Source organism: Lampetra planeri, unplaced genomic scaffold (assembly GCF_965212315.1).
Source record: "Lampetra planeri unplaced genomic scaffold, kcLamPlan1.2.h2 scaffold_2049, whole genome shotgun sequence".
NCBI lineage: Eukaryota > Metazoa > Chordata > Hyperoartia > Petromyzontiformes > Petromyzontidae > Lampetra > Lampetra planeri.
In genome coordinates this window covers 1-20,501 of record NW_027614806.1, presented here as the reverse complement: position 1 = coordinate 20,501, position 20,501 = coordinate 1, and the positions used below count along the sequence as shown (strand labels likewise).

General features: G+C 39.6%; 2 protein-coding genes across 2 annotated transcripts; both read left to right on the top strand.

Moving 5' to 3' along the window:
• The first annotated feature begins 4,846 nt into the window (after positions 1-4,846).
• On the top strand, positions 4,847-6,536 carry LOC144740320 (peptidase inhibitor R3HDML-like). The gene is made up of 5 exons (XM_078623192.1): positions 4,847-4,981; positions 5,296-5,414; positions 5,505-5,607; positions 5,899-6,014; positions 6,389-6,536. Exons 1-5 carry the CDS (start codon positions 4,847-4,849, stop codon positions 6,534-6,536), a joined length of 621 nt encoding a protein of 206 aa, XP_078479318.1.
• An 11,428-nt stretch (positions 6,537-17,964) lies between these two features.
• On the top strand, positions 17,965-19,777 carry LOC144740318 (hepatocyte nuclear factor 4-alpha-like; the record flags this gene model as incomplete). Its single annotated transcript, XM_078623191.1, has 5 exons — positions 17,965-18,079; positions 18,784-18,958; positions 19,043-19,137; positions 19,431-19,537; positions 19,622-19,777. Coding segments are annotated over exons 1-5 (621 nt in total), but the record flags the coding sequence as incomplete, so codon positions are not given.
• Positions 19,778-20,501: the final 724 nt, after the last annotated feature.

Below are 20,501 nucleotides of genomic sequence, written 5' to 3'. Positions count from 1 at the left end.
ACTTTGTTTGTCTGTGTTTCAAGCGAGGAACGAGAGTCCTGGATTCGTGCTAAGTACGAGCAACGGGCATTCGTTGCTCCTCTCCAGCCAGCGTCAGGGTGCCTGCTGTCTGATGGCAGTATGCCGGTGTGGCTGCTGTCTGCCGTGAGTGACCGAGATCTTCCCAGGCTGCTGCTCTTGCTCGCCCACAGCACCAAGGAACAAATCAACGCGCAAACCGCCAGGTCGCCTTCCTCACCTCACACAGCCCTGCATGCTGCTTGTCAGCTCGGTGATGTCGTCATGACCCAGCTACTCATCTGGGTGAGTTTCTCCTCTGTGTTGCCTTGTTGTTTTGGATATAGCAAAGAGGGAAAGAAAGTATGATGCAGATGGAAGGTTTTACAGGAGTCCAGAAGCATAAATTCTAAAACTGTGCTTGAATGTAGGCATGCACTGTACAGAAATTCAGATTCAGATTGGTTTATTTGTCATATGCATTGCAACACAGTCAACAATACAATGTAATGTAAACAAGACAAACCAAGCCAGCATTTTTTAAAAAAAAAAAGGTTTTGTTTTACACTTTAAGACAGCTCAGTTGGATGGTGTTACAGTGGGTCCCTGGTGCCAATACAGAGTAATTCACACATTCAAGTTACGTGTCAATATTCAGTCACAGCTATGCAATCTCCTCAACTCATATCCTGTCATATTCTTACTGGCCCGTAGAAAAGAAACCTTCCAGTGAATTAAAAATTGAATGCATACATAGGGACTGACATGGTCACCCCTATGATTGGAATGTGGACCCACTGGATTGGTGCGACAAAACACGGGGAGTAGCAACGCGATTTCAAAATAAAAGCACCAACCAAACCAAACAAAACAGGCAAAATTCAATCCAGAGGGATCGGAGGGAGGACTCTGGCATATCATAGCATGACATAACCTAGACTCTGGAAACAGGGTCAAACTGACTGAACTAACTGAACTTGTGGGCAGTCGTTTGTTCTGTTACAATTCATGCACTCAAGCTACTTTTCACTGCACCCCCTGTTCTAAGTGTGACTCAACCCCTACAGGGAAAACATTTTTGGATGCTTGTCTATTTTATGGTGAACTGCTGTTTAATCTATAATAACTTTGAGCATTATGTTCTCTTTGTGTCTGTCCACCCCCAGTATGGCATCGATGTGAAAGCGAAAGATAACCAAGGCCAGACAGCCATGATGATGGCCAGAAAAAACAGGGAGCAAAGGCTGTATCGACATTCTGCTTCAGCACGGCTGTCCCAATGAGACGTCCCCCACCACTGCCACGCCTGTCCTGTCCCGCCGCTCCAGCACTGCCAGTCTGGGACGAACCAGCTCCAGGAAACGCGTATCGTAGCCTGGATTGAAGACCCCTGGAGAATGTTAATATTTTGAAAATGTGGACATGTGTTTGAAGTCTATGGGGAAGAGAAATAAAAGAACTATAGTATTAAAGAATTTCATTTGTTTCTGAAGACTGAACAACATATCAAATGACTTCAAAAGCAATATTGATTCCATGTGTTGGCGACAGATATATTGCTGAAATCCTGTGTTGTTGTCGACCTCATTTCATAGTAGATCTTTGTATCTGTCTTCTGTCATTTTTAGAGCAGAACTGCTTCTGCTTCCTCCAGAGGATGTGCAATAATCCAGCCATGATGATGAGTTTGATCATGGCTACTGCAAACCAGTCTGGACCGTCTCCATTGTGGAAGGATCAATACATTGAGAGAGTAAAGTGCTTGCTCAGATTTATTCAGACTGAACCAAAACAGCTTTTTGGCTTTTGGTTCAACAAGTAAGGCCCTACGATAGCTCTTGTTGTTACTTATGTGTGCCTGTCGCAGCAGTATCATGGTTTTCAGTGACAAATATGCTGAGATGACTTTCTGCTTAGACTAGAAAAATGAATGGTTTGGAATATGAAATACATCAGTGTTTCTCCCACAGTTCAATATATGACATTTTAATCTACTGTAAATGTACCTACTACATACTTAATGTTAAACTGTAACAAAGACACAAATGAAAAGAATCAGACTCAGTTTTGTAAATGATTTCTTACAGGTGAAAATGTCAGGTTTGTTTCTCATTGTCTTTGATAATTACTTTTTCTCTTACATGCTGTGGAAGCATAAACTAGATGCTTTTACATATGAAAACATGTACGTAGCTATTTGTTAAAGTTTTGATTTGGGATAGTAATACTACATATGCCGTTACTTACATTCATATTACCGTTGTGAAGGTCTATCTTATGAGTTTACAGTGAAGTATGAAGCGGTTACGGGTGTCATTACTTCTAACGCCTTTGTAGGTCATGTGAACCCCTTGTGAGTTAAATGAAATGGTTACTGGTATAAAATAAACTTTTTAAAAAAAAAACAAAAAAACACCTAACAATTACTTGTTTTATTTGATGCATAACAAAGAATTTTACAGACAGTCAACCCGAGAAACTATTGAATAGATTTCTATGACATTCAGAAATTCATGGTTCATTACGAGTATCCTGGTGACTGTTATGTCTCCTGCAAGAGGAACACTAATGAACATATTTTCATTAGTGCATATTTTTAATATTCAAATCTAAATCATTTCGAAATTCACCATTCCACATTCTGTCTTTGTCAAGAGGATGCAGGTCCATTTGCATTCTGCATTGCTTGTTTTTTCCCACTTAGCCTACATACTGTACATGAACACACTTGACCAGTTGTCCTACTTTTTGCCACTCTTTCCTCCATCTGTTTGTCTGTCCACCAGGTTGATGGACCTGTTTTTACAATACCCCAACATTTCTTTGACAGAAATATTAACTATGTGACAGAAGTGGCATGCTCATGGCTGCAGCTCAGTTTGTCTGACCTTAAAAGAACAAAGGATCCAGGTTCAGCAGGGTGAATATGATGGTCGAACTCCTCCATTCAGTCATAAGGCTTAAGAGGAAAAAAGCTTGTTGTTGTCACAAGAAAACATGAAATATGTGAATTATTGTAAGTGATATACATTCAAGAAACATAAGCATATGACATTTTAAACCCTGTAAAACTATTATGTATTACAGTGGGAGTTCTGAAACGAGTCTGTGTGAACTGTCGACAGAGAGTCTCTGTGGCACAAAGGACAATGGCTGCACTCCCTCACCTTCTGACAGGGGCTGGATTCAGACAGTTTGAAGGTGTTGTTGGAACATTTGTTTAAGCATGCGTGAACAATATGACCCAAGACCCTTGAAGGTCACAGATCTTTTTACACCCAGAATCATTTGACACCTACTAAACTTACTAAACCAATCTGAGTGGGCTTTGACAAGTTCCAGCAGCAGAAGTTGCCAAAGAAGCATGAAAAGAAACTTCACGTTCAATAGTTTTTTATTATAAAAAAGTGCCGAAATGCTAAGTCGTTTATGTTTACTGTCAGATGTAGGCAGTCAGAAACTCCTCTGAGCGAGGGTGGGGGTAGGATGGGGGAGGGGGGGGGGTCAAGCTCAAAGACAAGTTGGGACGGATCCCTGGCTTTCAATTGGACCTTGAGTGCTGCTGACCTTCTGTGTGCCTGAGGCCCTCACAAGCTTCTTTGATGAAGCGCACTGTGCATTTTAGACACAAAGTCACAAAGTCTGACAGCAGCCTGTGGAACCTCTGTGGAGGTATGCTGTGAACCTTTGAAAGGTCAAGAATACGTACCTGAACAACTCACATTGAAACTGTGTATTCAGGTGGAAAACCAGCACCTAGTACACAATGTGATGACGTCTCCCAGACGTGCTCATGTTTTAGTGGTGCATCAAATCCTGAAACATGATTAAAAAGTTTCAGTGAAAATACATTTTAAACATTCTTTAAGGTTTTTATTATGTTTTACTATGACTCAGGATGCAGCTGAGAGATGTGGTCAGCATTGACAATGAACCAACTGACTCATAAACATACTGGCTGATGCAGTTGTTGGGTTTTTTTTACAGATGAACCAGTGAATGTGGCACTTAACTACTTCATCATACTTCAAACCGCAATGTTTGCGGAGTCTTGTGTGCGCAGGTTTTGCATGTATGTGTGTGTGTGTTTGAAAGAGAGAGAGAGTGAGAGAGAAACCCTGCTGGCCCATTTAAACCTCTGCCATACATGCAAAGTCCGGTCAAGAAGTGAAGGTCTTCTCCGTCTGGAACTTTGTGGAAGGATGAAGGTAGTTCTTTTTTCTCCTCTATTTACATACAAAAGATGATCACTGATGAAGCTGCTGTTACATTTCACTGATTAAGTTTTCATTCATATTAAATAATTGTTGTTGTTGCCATTTTCAGTGTGAGAGAAAAATGTGCTTGAATCTCTACAGAACTCATTCTTGCCTGAATTAAATACTGTAGTGGTATTTCAATGTGGTTTAAAGGGGTTAAAATATGCTAATTGAAATGTCAGATTTTTTCTCTGCTGATGAGGGCAAAGACAGTGTGGAGTGGTGCTCACAACTTAGTTCTGCTTCCAAAGTCTCCAAACCAGTTCCATGACATGATGAAGATCCGACAATCTATGTTTGTTTGTTTGTTTGTTTTTTTCAAATCACACCCCCAGTAGTTTTTAAGTCATGGCATTGCTCTTCTGCCACTGTCTACTCAGAACCACAGAGTTTATATACTGTATATATCATGTTACATGTCCAGGTGTGTGGCTGCAGTGCCCTCCTCAAGGGTCAGACTGGTACTGTGACTGTTCACCTCCTGTTGGCTGCCGTCCTGTGGATGATCAGTGCTGCTGGTGTCCCGCTGAGCTGCACAGATCTGCTCAACATGACCAGAGCTGGAACGGAAGCTGAAGTGAGGATGCTGGATGGGACCGGCAGTTGCTGTACGTCACAGCAGATTGAAAAGGGCCATTTCATCCCGAGAGATCATCGCTTTGCTGGAATACCACAACCGGGTTCGCTCTCAGGTCTTTCCCCCAGCGGCCAATATGGAGAACATGGTGAGGGACTTCTGGCTCTTCTGATAAACCTGATGAATTCAGATGAATCTTTCTTTTTTTACTCATAACATGAATATTTGTCTATATGGTTTAGAGGGATCATCCAATGAAACACCAAGGATATTTCTATGCTGTATATTTTCACAACAAAAAGATATATTTGCCTATATAATTAAATTTGTATTTTTATATTCATTGCCTTTATCCCTTATCGGAATTATTTTTATGTTAGTCTTACAAACAGATAATACGTAATATGTTTTTTGTTGTTTTCTCATCGATGTGATTTGTGTCTCTCCTGTCCACGTCCACAGCTCTGGGATGAGGGACTTGCTCAGTCCGCTGACTCATGGGCTTCACGATGCGTTTGGGACCACGGCCCCCCACAGGCCATGAAATATATGGGACAAAACCTGTCAGTCACCTCTGGAAGGTCGTGCATGTCTCACAGTCAGCAGCTCTTAGTTATAAATGAGTCTGAAACACCTTACTAACAATTAAAAAACACTGGTTTAACCAACAGGTACCAGTCCATCACTGATCTGCTCCAGTCCTGGTATGAGGAGAGGCATAATTTCTCTTACCCGAAGAGGTGCAGTGGGTCAGTGTGTTCTCACTACACACAGGTACAATAGATTTGCCACTAACAAATTCATTAGCAGTTTATTGATACTTAAAATCTGGTACATTTCAGTGTAAATTTTTATATTCTGTTGATTGAATATATAATAACAATAATAATAAGGAGGATAAAACAAATAAACAGGGAGTAAGCTTTACAAACCACAATTCATTCTTCATACATTAAGGAAATATAAACATGTTTTAGAGATATGACATAGTTGCAGAAATGTTGTTTGCTTCTGTGGATGGACGTGATATGAAGATGAATTATGGGAGAACATGGAATTCTTTAGATGGTGTGGGCGAGCACCAGTAGACTGGGATGTGCTGTCAGAAAGTGTGCAAACATGTACGTGTTTGGACAAACCTGGAGGGAAGCATCTCTGCTGGTGTGCAACTACTCCATAAAGTAAGAAAACACATGCTACATACATTTATTATTATTGTGCAAAAGAATAATGTGGGGGTAATGACTTTGTAAAAGCACATTCTGGGGAGACATTAATATGAACAATAATAATATGAACCATCGATGTGTGAATGATTCAGAATTAATTTTTTTATTTCTGTCTGTTCAGCTTTTGTAGCAGACTGTCATTTAACTCATTTCACTTTGTACTTTTATACCTTAATATTATATATACAGGATTGTACCTCTTCATGAGCCACTGTGAAATTATAGATAGAAAATACATGAGTATTCTTAGTTCAGTCAATGAAAGATGTAGCTACTCAAAGTGTACCTGAGCCTTGAAGCAAGTGTCATGTTTGTTTTTGTTTCAGAGGAAACTGGGTTGGTGAAGCTCCGTATAAGACCGGAAGGCCTTGTTCACTGTGTCCGTCCAGCTATGCTGGCTTCTGCTGGAGAAATCAGTGCTCACCAAACACAAGAAACAGACTTACACAGCGCAGGATTTTAAACACATCTTAATCATTCTTATGACACCCAGCTTGGAATACTGCACATGTGTAAATATCAAATTTTGTAACACTTTCTAAATTAAAATGTTGGTTTAATTAACTATTACACCTAGAAAAGCACTTTCCAAAGATATTACTGATTCCGACAAGATTAAAACATATAAAACATATTTCTGGTTTTTTTTTTTTTTAAATAATTACCATTGGCTAGTTATAATTAACCAACAGTGCTGTATGTTTCCCCTTAAATAATCTGCTGGACACTGCTTGTGTTTATTCACTTGCTGACACAGGAAATTTTCTGTCCTGCATTTCACCTTCATTACTTCTCTCCAGTAACCCTCAGAGATACTCTGTGCCATAAAACTCCAGCCTGATGCTGCTTTTATGTCTTATGTCTTATTTTATGTCTATAATGAGGGAAACATCCACAAAAAAAGTGCACTTTTCCTTTTTGTACAGCTTGTAAAGATATAAAAGAACTTTTATAACAACATGAGTTGATGCTCCACGTGCAATTTATTTTTTGTTACACTGATTCCAAATGGCCAGTGAAACTAATACAAGTCCAAATATTGAAGAGAATGTTTGGCTGTGAACAGCAATAACACTGTATTTAACAAGATATTTTGTGCAGATTATTTATAAAAGAAGCTATAAAAGTAAAATATGTATGATGGTGAGCTTTTCTAAATGTGAAGAGGAGACATAAGAAATAAGAGATATAAGAAATTGTAGCAGAGCCTAATTGTATTCCTCAGAATGATGTAATTGAATCCAGAACTTAGTTTATGACTAAAAGGTCAAAAGAAAGAGAAATTAAGAAAAACATATGATGTTGTTTGTAGACCCCGGGGATATTTGAGGAGTACCGGTAATCTACTTTCCCCCCGAATCAAAACAAGTGATTACATCAGTCCTAGTCAGTTTGTGAGCTGCCATCCTCAGTACACTCTCCACTGCTCTCTACCTTTAAGTCGCTCTTCACCTTTCTCTTTCCTGTGGGATCAACTCCTGTGTTTTTTTTGCAGAAATCCCCTCTCATCTGTATGTGAAAAGAGGACTGTTTGGGTGATGAGAAATGGGCACAAGCCCATAATAACTTTATGTCTATTTGAGTTTCTATCATCACGTTACTATAGTTACAGCTGCTATATAGATTGGTGTCCATAAGAGCCTGGTTACTGTTTAACCTCCCCACCCACATTTGCCCAGATTAGCAAAATCAATAAGATAACAGCGGCAACACCGGCCTTACCTTGCATCAACACAACCTTTCTCACACTGCAGCAGCCAAACTTTCATATTTTACACCTTATGGTGGAAGGAAAGGTGGATTTAAGACTCATCAAGCAGCATCAACAAGCAGAGGAAGACATGGTCAACGTAAACCCACCAGTGAGTCAGAGTATGGATCGTACATTTGGTGAGTTCACACTCAAGTTTATATCAAAGTGCTCTTTTCTGGCTTATTAGTTGGTTTGTGCAGCAGCTGTTTGGCTCCAGAGCTCAGCTGCGTTGCACCGAGTGGAAGTATCAGCACCATTTGTATCTGGCTTTTTCACACGACTGTTATCCAGGAGGTGTGTCTGAGATATGAAAGGGCTTTAAAGGCCATGGAAACTCAGCCTGCTGGTTTGTGAGAAGACGTGGTAGTGGGAGATATACCTGTGTACTTCACTCTGGACCTGAGTAGCAGATAACAAACCTCCTGATGCAAATAGATTTATTATAAAACTTTCTCTTGAAAAAGAAACGTGGCAAAACTGATCAATATTACCTCAACAGGTACTGTTACTTTTTTCTGAATAACTTGAACACAGTGACACCTGTCTGTAAGTGGCTGTATTGTCGTGCACTTTTCAGACTCATGATTAATTGACATCATTAAAAGTTTCAGAGTATCTAGTAAATCAACACAGCCTGAAATGTTCTGTATGGAAGATATATATTTGAACTTGGAACACACCTTTTGAGCTAGCACTGGTCGATGATATGAGCATCATGGGGCATCAACAATTAACTCAATAAACAACAACTAAAAACCTAAACATTAGTCTAGGTGCACTGGGTGACAAGGCTAACAATTAGCCAATTTGACAAGGCTATAAAGAAATGATAACTAGAACCACAGGCAGGACTATCAGTTAGCCTGTTAGCAACATGGACCAACCTAATATTAGTCTGTTAGCAGCCAGCCAGTGTCACAGACTGTACAGATAGTTAGCAGCAAAGGCTAACAGTTAGCCTACAGCAGAGTCAAAATAGTACATATCCAAACTGTTTAGCAGGTCATATGTCATTTGGAAAGGGGGAGTAGAAATGTATATGTCGTATTGCCATGGTTTTGCATCTTTGCTGACTTACAGCAAAGAACAGCATTAGAGTCTGGTCTCCAGCAGACTGTGTTGTTCTTCACTTCATTCAGTGTAGATATGTCAAATATTTGACATTTACCTAAAAACTAAACGTTAAAAAAAAGAAGAGAAAAAAAAAAGGAAAGTACGTATTTCTTTCTCCTGAGTGTATGAAACTGTATGCCTGAACTTTCAGGAACAGGACATTTATGTTTCAAATACATTCTTTGGCAGCAGCCACCATAAGCTTCTTTTTGACCTAGATCGGGTTATACGTACTTTCTTTGTCCAAACAACCTGCAAATTGTGTTTTGCTTCTACTTTGATGTCGAGCATGTCACTAGTGAGCAGAAACACCTTCCCCAATGTTCACCAGCAGTTCTTAAATACTTGATAACTAACTGACTGTCCAATAACTTTAACTTACCTTTGTGTCAGATATATGGGATTGACTGCTCAACGGTCACAGCCTGGACAAACCCACAAGCTGTGCAGTTGGCACAATAACTTGGTGAATGCAAACAGGACAACAGCCGTTCAACAGCTCAGTGGTGGATTTCTGTTTGCGCAGACAGTCGAAGGACTTCATAACGAGTCACAGAGACGCCTCAATATACACCGACAGATAAACTTTAAAATAATCTGTTCTCTTGGAAATCAAATGGTGCATTGTATGGATGTGTTTATTACTTGAATGAATACGACCACTGAAAGAATGAAACTCTAACGCAGGGGTGCCCAAACGGGTACCTATCCTGCAGGTCTTCCATGTCACCCCGCTCCTACACACCTGATACAAATCAGCTGCTCATTGTCAGGTCTCTGCAGAACTTTGCAGAGACTGATTCAGGTGATCAGGTGTGTAGGAGCAGGGTGACATGGAAAACCTGCAGGATGGGTAGCTCTCGAGGACTGGTTTGGGCACCCCTGCTCTAACGGAACTAGTCACATGACCTAAATGGCTGAAATCCCACTGCTTGTTTCATTCAACTCATAAACAACCAATGTGGCATTGATTGCTTTGGCCCTTAAACTCCCAGACCTGATCCTTCACAAAATTAACAAAAATAATGTACTCGACAATGTAAAATATTAGTGCTGAAAACAACATTCATTTTCTAAATTAAATGCTTAGATGTTTGGATTATAAAATATAAGAAATCTTGAAAAAAGTATTTTTACAAACCCCAAAATCACATGAGGACACCCGATGTGTTGTAATCCACAAAATATTTTACTTAGAGGTGTAAAGAAACCAGAAAAGATTTGATGAGCACCACTTACCCATCAAACAATGAATTGACTTCCAAAATAGTTTGATCATTAATGGAAGAATTGTTGCATTATCAGACGTGTTGAGTGTACCAAATTTACTTGAGTTCAATCACAAATGTATGTACTCAATCTGTTCATTATTTGCATGTAATGCCAATAAACTAATAAACAATAAACAAAAGGCACACAGCAAAAGGCAAACACATTTAAAGAATACAAAGGATCCATCATTCCGTTCTTCACTGCACTCGACTCATTCAATAACTATGTGACTTAATTTGCAGCATTATGTTTGGTTGGGGACTGATGTGTGATTAAAAAGATAAGACTAAGATAACATTAAATATTTCATATTTAATCAAGTAACAAATCCAATACACAAGATGAATTTCAGCTTTGAATTTCAGATTAACAAACATGACATTTCCCTCTGAAACAAGTGGAGGGTTGGGATAACTTAGATATGTTGGTTCAAATTTCAGTTTTGCTTTGTTTGTAAGTAGAGATACAACAACAACAACAACAACAACAACAACAACAGCAATAATAACAATAACTATAACAACAACAACAACAACAACAACAATAATAATAATGATAATAATAATAATAGTGTTTTCTTTCTCAAAGTATAATCTGAGCAGGTGGCAGCAAGGACGAACCTGACCTGTGACAGAATACTTCAACAGTATAGCATAGAATACCATATACAGGTGTTAACAGAAAGCCTGCTTGGAGGGGAGGTATTATACTGTTCTCTTGACACTATTAATCCGTGGAGTTCAGGTCTCCGATCAAATCTCATTGTGACAGGAATTAGGGGATTATCCCTGAGTGGCCTGGGCCCTTACAGTCGGTCCATGGCCCCGACAAACAGCAATAGTTCAGTAACAGCGGCCCTGCTGCTCCTCACAGCCTGGCTGGGCCTGAGAGAGCTGTCCAGGCTCATGGGCCTTCGCTCAGCTGGCCGGCTCAACGTCAGGCCTCCACAGGCATGTATGGCCAGGATGGGACATTGCACTTCTCCAACACAGGTAAACCAAACAGAAGCCATTTTTACGAATAAGGCAGAGAGAGGTTTGAATTGAGTCTCGGGCTTGTGCTAATTAAAGAACAAGCTGCTGTTTTTTAATGTTCAGTTTTTTTCTGTGGCAAACCTGCTGGAGGAGACCAACTGTATGAATAACTTATTTTAGGTGCTTGAATCTTGAGAATGAAACAGGAACAGTTTTAAAGAAAGTTGAATGGCGACAAGAAATGCTTGAGTGCATGAAAAACAGGTACACAAACTGATAATAACTTTGCAGATATCTAGGTTCAGAAACAATTTTATTTTAAGTGATGGAACAAAATAGACACACATCCAGAAAGAGTCTGGACAAACTGAGTGTGAGGACAGACGTGTGATGTGTCCACAGGGGGGCAGCAGTCAGCAAGAAAATATTTTCTTTCACGATCTGACAGATTCGTTTTTTACTTTGCAGATGAGGAATTGGTTTGTTGTCTGATGATAACTCTTCTGCAATGTGCTTTTGTGATTATTTGTTGTCATTCAATGCACAATTACAATTATCACAAATCATAGATAATGCAGGTTTTGTTGACCTCTTTCTCTTCTTTGTCCTTGTTTTGTTTGTGTGTTTGTTTTCATGATGACACAGAAATTACAGACTAAATAGCATCGAACTGTAGGAATTGTGTGGGCACAGCAAAATCAAGTGCAGATTCATTCAAAACTGAGAAGAGCAGCATTTAATTAGAGTGATGAATTGGGTGAAGATTTACATGAAGATGATAAAATGTTCCTCGCATTGCTCGTCACTAAGACTGGACTGGACTTGACAGACATTTGTAATTTTGCTGAGAGGAGCTGAAGTACATTTGTTCACAGTACTTTTGCCATAAGTAGATTTTCCTCTGAACAAAACGGTTAACAGCTTACAGCTCAACAAAATTGCAGGTCTTTTACAAAAAACAGCATATTTTAGACCATGTTTAGTAAACGTGACTGGATGCTGACAGGTGAACTCAAAAATGATCAGATGGAAGGACAGGATGTGACCTCAACCTGCAGGTCCCCAATCAATGCTCAGAAAAAAATGAACTAATGATGAGCAATCAAACTCTTTTAACTGTCAACAGACTGTTGATGTTCTTGAGACAGAACATCTTTCAGAGAATGTTTGAGTGGTTACAGTTCTTATTGTTAAGTAAATTGTATGGATTGATGACTGGAGGACCAGTTGAGGAGATAAACCTGCTGTGAGCGGAGCTGCTGACAGAGCTGATTGGGCCAGCAGTCAAAACGAATTCTCAGCAAAAACAGAGTTAATCATTGCAGAGCCTTATCACACACTGTGATTGATTTACGTCTTGCATGGGTCTCCATGTTTATTGATGCAATTGTTTACTTATTTGGCGCACAGAGACTTTTTAATCTTTCTGAACATGGAGCAACATACTGCAGTTTTTTTGTATGTGCCCTCAGCTGCACTGATCAAGATGTTTCAATATAAATATGACATATTTTAAATGAGACAAGAAAGAAGGACCTAAGTTATCTAACCTGTCATGATTTTTATCTTTTTTTTTTAATCCTGTAATATTGCACGATACTGAAGAGCTAAATAGGCCCTTGTGGTTTATTATTACCCTGAGACAGAAGAGACTCTTCTGTTGTTTCAAAGATTTGATTCCATTTCCTTCACATTCAATACATATAGTACAACACAGTCACAAATCCTTTAAGTAGATCAGAAAGGTGCACAATGATATTTTGATTTAATCTTTTTAAATGATAAATGCCTGGACACCACAACTGTGTGATGTGTCTGCTGAGCACTAATTAGTTCAGGATTAAATATATGACAGGAAGAATTGCTGCTGTTTGGCTGATCTTAAAAACGTTACCATAGTAGCCAGGATAACAGAAGACGGAAATAATAGAAATACACAAGTGAAACATTGTGGTACAATCATAGTGATCCAGAACATTCCAATGGCACTGGAAATCGGATATTCCCCGATCAGCCACAGGGGCTTGCATAAGCAGCGTTATTTGCAGATAGCTATCTGTTGACAAGGTCTTTGCCATGACACTCACCTATCTCCTCCATCTGCTGCAGCCAGCACATTGTCTCTCCTTTGGTTTTACTCTTATCAACATGCTCCTCACAAACATTTTCCCCTGCGCTGTGGTTGTCTGTGAAAGAACAAAATAAGTCTCCATAAGTCCACATCCCATCAGCTCTCCCACACCATTGGGACATCGCTGGCTGCTGGCTCCATTGCATTGTGATTTTACTGTGCTGCCTCCCGGCTGACTCCCTTTGACATCAGACTTGGGGAAATGAAATGGAGTCATTGAGGAGAAGGTACAAATAGGCAGTGGTTGCAAATGGAGTTTGGTCAGTGGTCGGAGATTCCTATTCAGAATAGATAGACAGGACTTTGTTCACAAACTGGAGTTTGAAGTTTCAAAGGGGAGAACCACAAAAGTGTTACATCAGGTCTCACTGAGCCTTTGACTTTGAGCCTGTGGGGCAGGAGTTTGGGTGACTGATTATAAGACAGCACTCTCTGGTCCATCACATTACAATATGGCAACTGCTGTTTTTAGGCATTTGGTGCCAAAAGGTGCTGTTCACCATTTTTATCCTGATTATTAGGAAGGAACAAAGAAAAGTTACATTTACTATCATAAACAGCATGCATATTTTAATCAAAACTAAAAAAATAAAAAAAGATCTTAACTTGTGAAAATACATGCAAACCAAACATATAATGTAGATATGACACAAGCGTTCTTGTTCCTTATTTCCAAAATGGTCTTGTCCACTCAAAGCTGAAATCAGTGCTGCTCTGTAGGTAAGACATAAAGATGATTAACTGATCATCATTCAAAATCTGGTATGTTTTATAAATTGTGATATAATTAGTAAATTTAATAGAATAGAAAAAACTGAACAGTCTTTCTTGTTGTTGTTGTTGTTCTTCTTATTATTATTGTTGTTGTTGTTGTTGTTGTTGTTGTTGTTGTTGTTATATCTAGCAATGTCACCACTGAAAATCATGTGAGTTTACAAGTTTATAACAGGAAGGGGAAGAGCTGAACCTGGTCCCCCACAATTTGCAATTCTACATTGCGTGATCAGCTCCACATATAGCACATTGTCAAACACATTGTCACACACTATTGAGCATCATCGACTTGTATGCTTTTAGTGAGTGGCCAGAATGGGAGAAGGGTCTCATTACGCTTTTGTTACTCTGCCATTATTACAACTCTAGAATAACAAGGCGTAACACTTCATACTGAGAAACAAATGAAAAGGTTGTATAATTGTAGCAATATATCCCAAAAGGAAAGTTTAGTAAGTATTTAAAAAATGTTGTGACTGTTTATTAAAGTGAAAAATGTACTTGCACATGTTGTGGAGATGGCGTAAATGTAGGTGTGATATGTCACGATAACCCATCCACCAACAGCCCCAACCAAAAACTGAGATTATGTTTGAACCTCAGGGTAACTGGGCCTATCTAGCTCATGAGAACAGTTTGTCAGTTCTTGATTAAGAAAGCTGTAACCGCACAGATTATAGTTTATAGTCGTGTATATGACTGTTCCTTGAGGAGTTCACAGGATTTGAAGATGGCAGCAGTGATAAAAACACTTTAATGGCAGGGAAGATAAGATTTACTCAGAGTGACTCATTTTTGAGCTCGACACTGATCCCCTGCCCCCCGCTCCCCCACTCACACACCCCACCCCCCACACCCCCCGCCTCCCTGCCTCCCTGCTTTGAAATAATCAGCACACTTCTTAAGCAAATATGGTCATTGCAGAAGAACAGATCGAAGAAATGTTGAAATAGACGACCTCTGTACACGCTCCAGTTTGACTGAGGCTGATGCAGAGGAATGAGAACGCATGACGACTCCTGACCATTTTGTGATCACATGCGTAGTTTCTATGAGTTAATCAGAGGTCATTTACTCACTGGGAGATCAGTGAATCTAATTCTATGATTCCTGATCACAGTCAGGACAGAACGCATTGATCAGCTCCATGTCTGATTGGATCACTGTAAAAAAGCAGCTGGGGTTGTTTATTTCTGCTGAAACAATCATGTCAAAACAGTCCACGGGAGCCTCACACAAATGTTTACGGTGTGTTATTCTGGAAAGAAAAATAATTTTATGGTATAATTCGGGTGTATGGTTAACAAGCTCACCTATGAGGTTTATAGCCTCTGAGAGCTGAACTGAAGATCGTTGACCTGCTGCTATGTACTGGCACTTTCTCTTCAAATACAAGACTACTGTTTGCTGTTCGTCATCTATGCTCTGGACACTGTCACAAACAGACTACATTTATTTTTTGGTGAAAAACATGCACAAATGTAAATAATATGACTTTTTATTGAGAATCACATTGATAAATGCAACACTGCATAAATGAAACACTGAAATGTTATTAACATACTGTAAGGCCTACATACTATATGAATTGACACTTAATACATTATATGTAAACAATTCTGTTCAAATTTAAACATCACTGACTTTACATTTTTTATGGAAGTGGAGGTAAACATGGCAGGAGGACGATGCAAATGCTTCTGCGCATCAACAAAACTGAAACAGAAGCACACCAGGTTTTCAGTTATAATATTTTTTGTTGTAGTCACATTATATATCTTTTGTCTTTTCTTGACCATATTTATCTACAGCTGTCACTCCATGAGTTGTGAGAGGAAGGAATGAGTCAGTATTTGTCAGCATTTTTACATGTCTTATGAAGAATTTATTGTCCTTTTATAGAGTGAATGAATCGTTACATGCAGGTTTGAAACTGTTTCAGAAAGTCATGTAGGGCTTTTTGGTTGTTTGAACTTGAAAATAAAACTTTGATTAGAAAATGAAACTTTATGTGTCATCTGGAGTGTTCTGACACATATGTCAGCCTTCTTCTGCAGATACACACATATATATCATATTAGATAAACATGCATATTTCTTATAAGATTTTACATCAGTCCAGCAACAGTTTTAGTTGTTAAAGACACAGTGACAAAGTAAACCTCAATGTCACCTTGGTGTGTTGTATGAGTGTTACATAAAATAGTTGTATCTATGTGACCAATTTTGTGCACCAAATTTGACAGCTGTATCAGCAGAAAAACATAACCGTCATCAATATTTGTTGAATGTATTCTATTTATATGGTGTGAATGAGTGAAATTTCTCTGCAATAGACGGAGAATATACAACAAAAACATTTCCAGTTGCCTCAGAGAGTACAAACCTCAGCATTGGTCCACATACCAGAAAACCACCTAAATGTATTGCCTCTTGAAAATCAGCTGAACAAACGTTAAAGAAGCAAACAACACAGACAAAAACAAACATTAACAAACAGCACCCAGTACATTTACTTGATTAACAGGTCTTCTGCACAAATATCAAATACCATTTTACATGAAAATCCCCCCAAAACTTACACAAGAAAATAGGATAGTACTTAGTATTTTTACTTTACTTTAAATGAATATCTTTGTACGACAGTTTATCATCCACTAGATGAGTTAAAGTACTTAATGAACAATGAACAAGAATTCCTTTTCCATAAATACGTAATACATAATGATTCAGTAAATTAAGAGATAATATATATTCATACACAATCTCCATTATTATCACAAATGTTCAAGTTCACTCTGAAATGCTTGAACTGGTGCAAAATGTTTATGTGAATTTGTTGTATGATTATCTAGAAAAACAAATCAATCATCAGACAGGTATATATAATATATCATATAAACAAATATATTTAACTTTAGTTTTTTTATGTGGGCTTATACACAGTCTATTTGCAGGACATATGTAAAGGAATGCAGTATAATACAACACTGCAATAAATCCTCCCTGCAGTGTATGTGTGTGTTTTTTTTATTGACTCTATCTGAATGAAGTGTTTAATGTTTAACTGTAATTCCTCGTATTTGGGAACACCGCTCATCAGAGGTTGGTACTGTTACCGGCTCTAAAGGGAAGATGTCATTTTCTTGAATGGAGGAGTGATTATTTGATTATATTGCATTCATTCTCTACTAAACTGAGAAGTTCTACGACTAATGAATGAATTCAGAATGGATATCATATCCTTGATGTATTAAAGTAACTTGACTTCAGCCGTCAAACTCAGCCGGCATCTGGTCCTACTAAAGGACATTTCCCTTTAAACAAGCTCTGAATCATCAGTGTTAAAAGGCACGTACATCAATCTGGGGCGCGGCATCACTCTACTTCACAAAAAGTCGTTTGCCATGTTTATTATGCCAGCGTTAGATAATATTGAGAGACAGAGAAGTAGCTGTGACTGGGGTGGACTGATGTGATCTGTCTGATGGGTCCTCTCATGTGAGAGGAAGATTGTTGGAGGAGGGATGTCTAGGGATTTGGCCTCTCACAGATGAGCTGTTTAACCTTTACTAACACGGAGAAGATGTCACATATTGAAGCTGTGCTCTCTCACTGTGATTCACCACGAAAGAGGCTGGTTAACCATCAACCAGAGTGACACTCCACCTCTTCTCTGGTTAGCAGCACGAGGGGAAGGAGGAGACTGCAGCCACTGTCTCCTCTCCGACACCAGTAGGTCCCCATCACACTGAGCTACCTGGTAACGGGGTGGAGCTAGGTTCAAAAAGAAGTTGTTGGAGGTGTGTGGGGGTGTGAGAAGGAGGAGGGGGGGCACATTAGTTTCTTGGACAAGTCTTTCAGCTACACCGTCAGGTAGTTGAGATTTGTTTGTCCAAAGCACTGGCAGACATGGACATGGCAGACTACAGCGAGGCTCTGGACCCAGCCTACACCACGCTGGAGTTCGAGAACATGCATGTGCTGGCGTTGGGAGCGGGTGAGTCACATATATGCAGTTCTGGCGTTGAACTTTGAAACTTTTACTGATTTAAAACTTTGGCCAGGAGAGGACAGTGGGAGATTGTGCACGAGTGATATGAAGGGGTCATTTGTTCCATCTGCGTCTCTTTTATCACCTCATGGGCGCAAGAGCAGAACTTTGATTTACAAGACTGTTTTTGACCCGTCTGAGTTTGTGGAGGGATGTGGGGGCTGATGTTCATCTTGTGATGAATCAGTATGATGATCATCCTTCTCCTGTTACAAGACGTCTGTTCCCACAGTTATCAAAAAGCAGTTTTCCCTTTCAGCTGTGCTTCCACTGACACTGAATGATTTATATATGCAGTCTCCCATGAAACATAACTGTGTCACTGAAACTAATATTAAGACGTGCATTGTTCTTCAACTCTTTTTTTAAAAAAATCACATATACAGTATATTGTTGTTATCTTTTAAATGTAAAAAATGAAATCGATCAAACAATGGCCTGTGACTGACAGTCCCTGCCCGGTGCCTGTGAGGGAACAAACCGCTCCAGTGATCTTCAGTTCAGAATTCAGAATGAAACCTGCATCAATTATGATCACTTTACTCTGGTTTCGATTAGTTTCGTCGTTCACACCTTCAGTCATCATCGAATCAGTCTTTACATATGTAGAATGCTGACCTGACCTGACGAGATGCTTCTCTTTCTCTCAGATTCCTCACCGGCTGAGAGTGCCAACATGAGTGCCACGGGCCACTTGACAGCGGGCAGCCTGTGCGCCATATGTGGAGACAGAGCCACCGGCAAGCACTACGGAGCATCCAGCTGTGATGGCTGCAAAGGCTTCTTCAGACGCAGTGTCCGCAAGAACCACATGTACTCGTGCAGGTGAGACCTGATGTGAGCAAAGAATTCTTTGGTACTGTATGAAAAAGTGACCTCACAACAAACGTTCTTCCTCACACTGTGTAGGTTCAACAGACAATGTATTGTAGACAAAGACAAGAGGAATCAGTGCAGATACTGCCGGCTGAAGAAATGCTTTCGAGCTGGCATGAAGAAGGAAGGTACCTATCTACCTCTGAGTGAATCACTGAGCTGGATTGACACTACTCAGTTCAGTGTGTTGCAACAGCCAGGAGAGTAGTACTTTGTTAATGATCACTCCTCGGAGCGCACAAGTCTCTGACCAGCTTATGCTGAACAAACATTTCTTAGCAATAATCGCCATATAGTGATAAACATGACAACCTTGGGAGCACCCCCCCCCCCCCTTTTATGGTGTTGCAGCAGTCTTTGTTTTTGTTCAGGGAAATTAATCATCTTAACTTAGTTGTGTGACAAGACTGTGTGTTTTTAGCTGTGCAGAATGAACGAGACAGAATCAGCACCAGGAGGTCCAGCTATGAAGACAGCAGTTTACCGTCCATCAATGCACTCATCCAGGCAGACGTACTGTCCAGACAGGTACAACTGTCTCCCCTAGTCAGTCAGCATTACCGGCCTGTGACATTCCTTCAATTGATTCTCGCATCCATTCGCATCATGCAGATCACTTCCCCCGCCCCAATACTGAACAGTGATGTACGGACCAAGAAGATCGCTGCCATCACAGACGTTTGCGAGTCGATGAAGCAGCAGCTGCTGGTGTTGGTGGAGTGGGCCAAGTACATCCCAGCCTTCTGTGACCTGCCCCTGGATGACCAAGTGAGACACCAACACACACAGTGTACACAGACACTCTGGTCACTCATCAACCATTTCACTGTGGGACAACAGCCGTCTAAAACCTCTGTGGAGGAGTTACAAGCGGGGTGTGGGGGTGTGGGTTCTATAAACTTCAATAATACTTTTTAAGCATTATTTTCTAGCATATAAAGTAAGTATTTATCAATGACGCTAGAAATCTCCTTAGAACAAAGACCAAGACCAACATAAAATAAAAAACGTTGTTATTTGCTTTGATAAACAGATATGAAATTTGATTTCATGGATTTTTGTGTTGTGTTTTGTGTTGACCGACAATACACAAACTGAAAACAAAGACTAAGGTTTGCAAGTACTGAGTTACAGACAATGCCAGCAAACAAACATCCTCCATGCTGGGAGTATTTATTGTGTATGAAGTGAAGGTATGGGAGGTTTACTCCAAAATGTACGTATTCTTAAAATTGCGGCATATGCCAATACATCTCACATGCCTCAATGTCACTACACTATTGGTAGAATTTGTGTTGCTGTGCCCCTATATACACTACAAGTATAATCAATCATTTTGTTTCAGTTCAACTTGAAGTAACTTGTTATTAAACTTATTTTTTTAATCAAATGGAAATTACAGTATGTTTACTGTATACAGTAAGTAACCCAAGATGAATGAGTTGTTTTTCATCACCCAAAACCTGAGGCCCTAAAACCAGACTAGTTAATG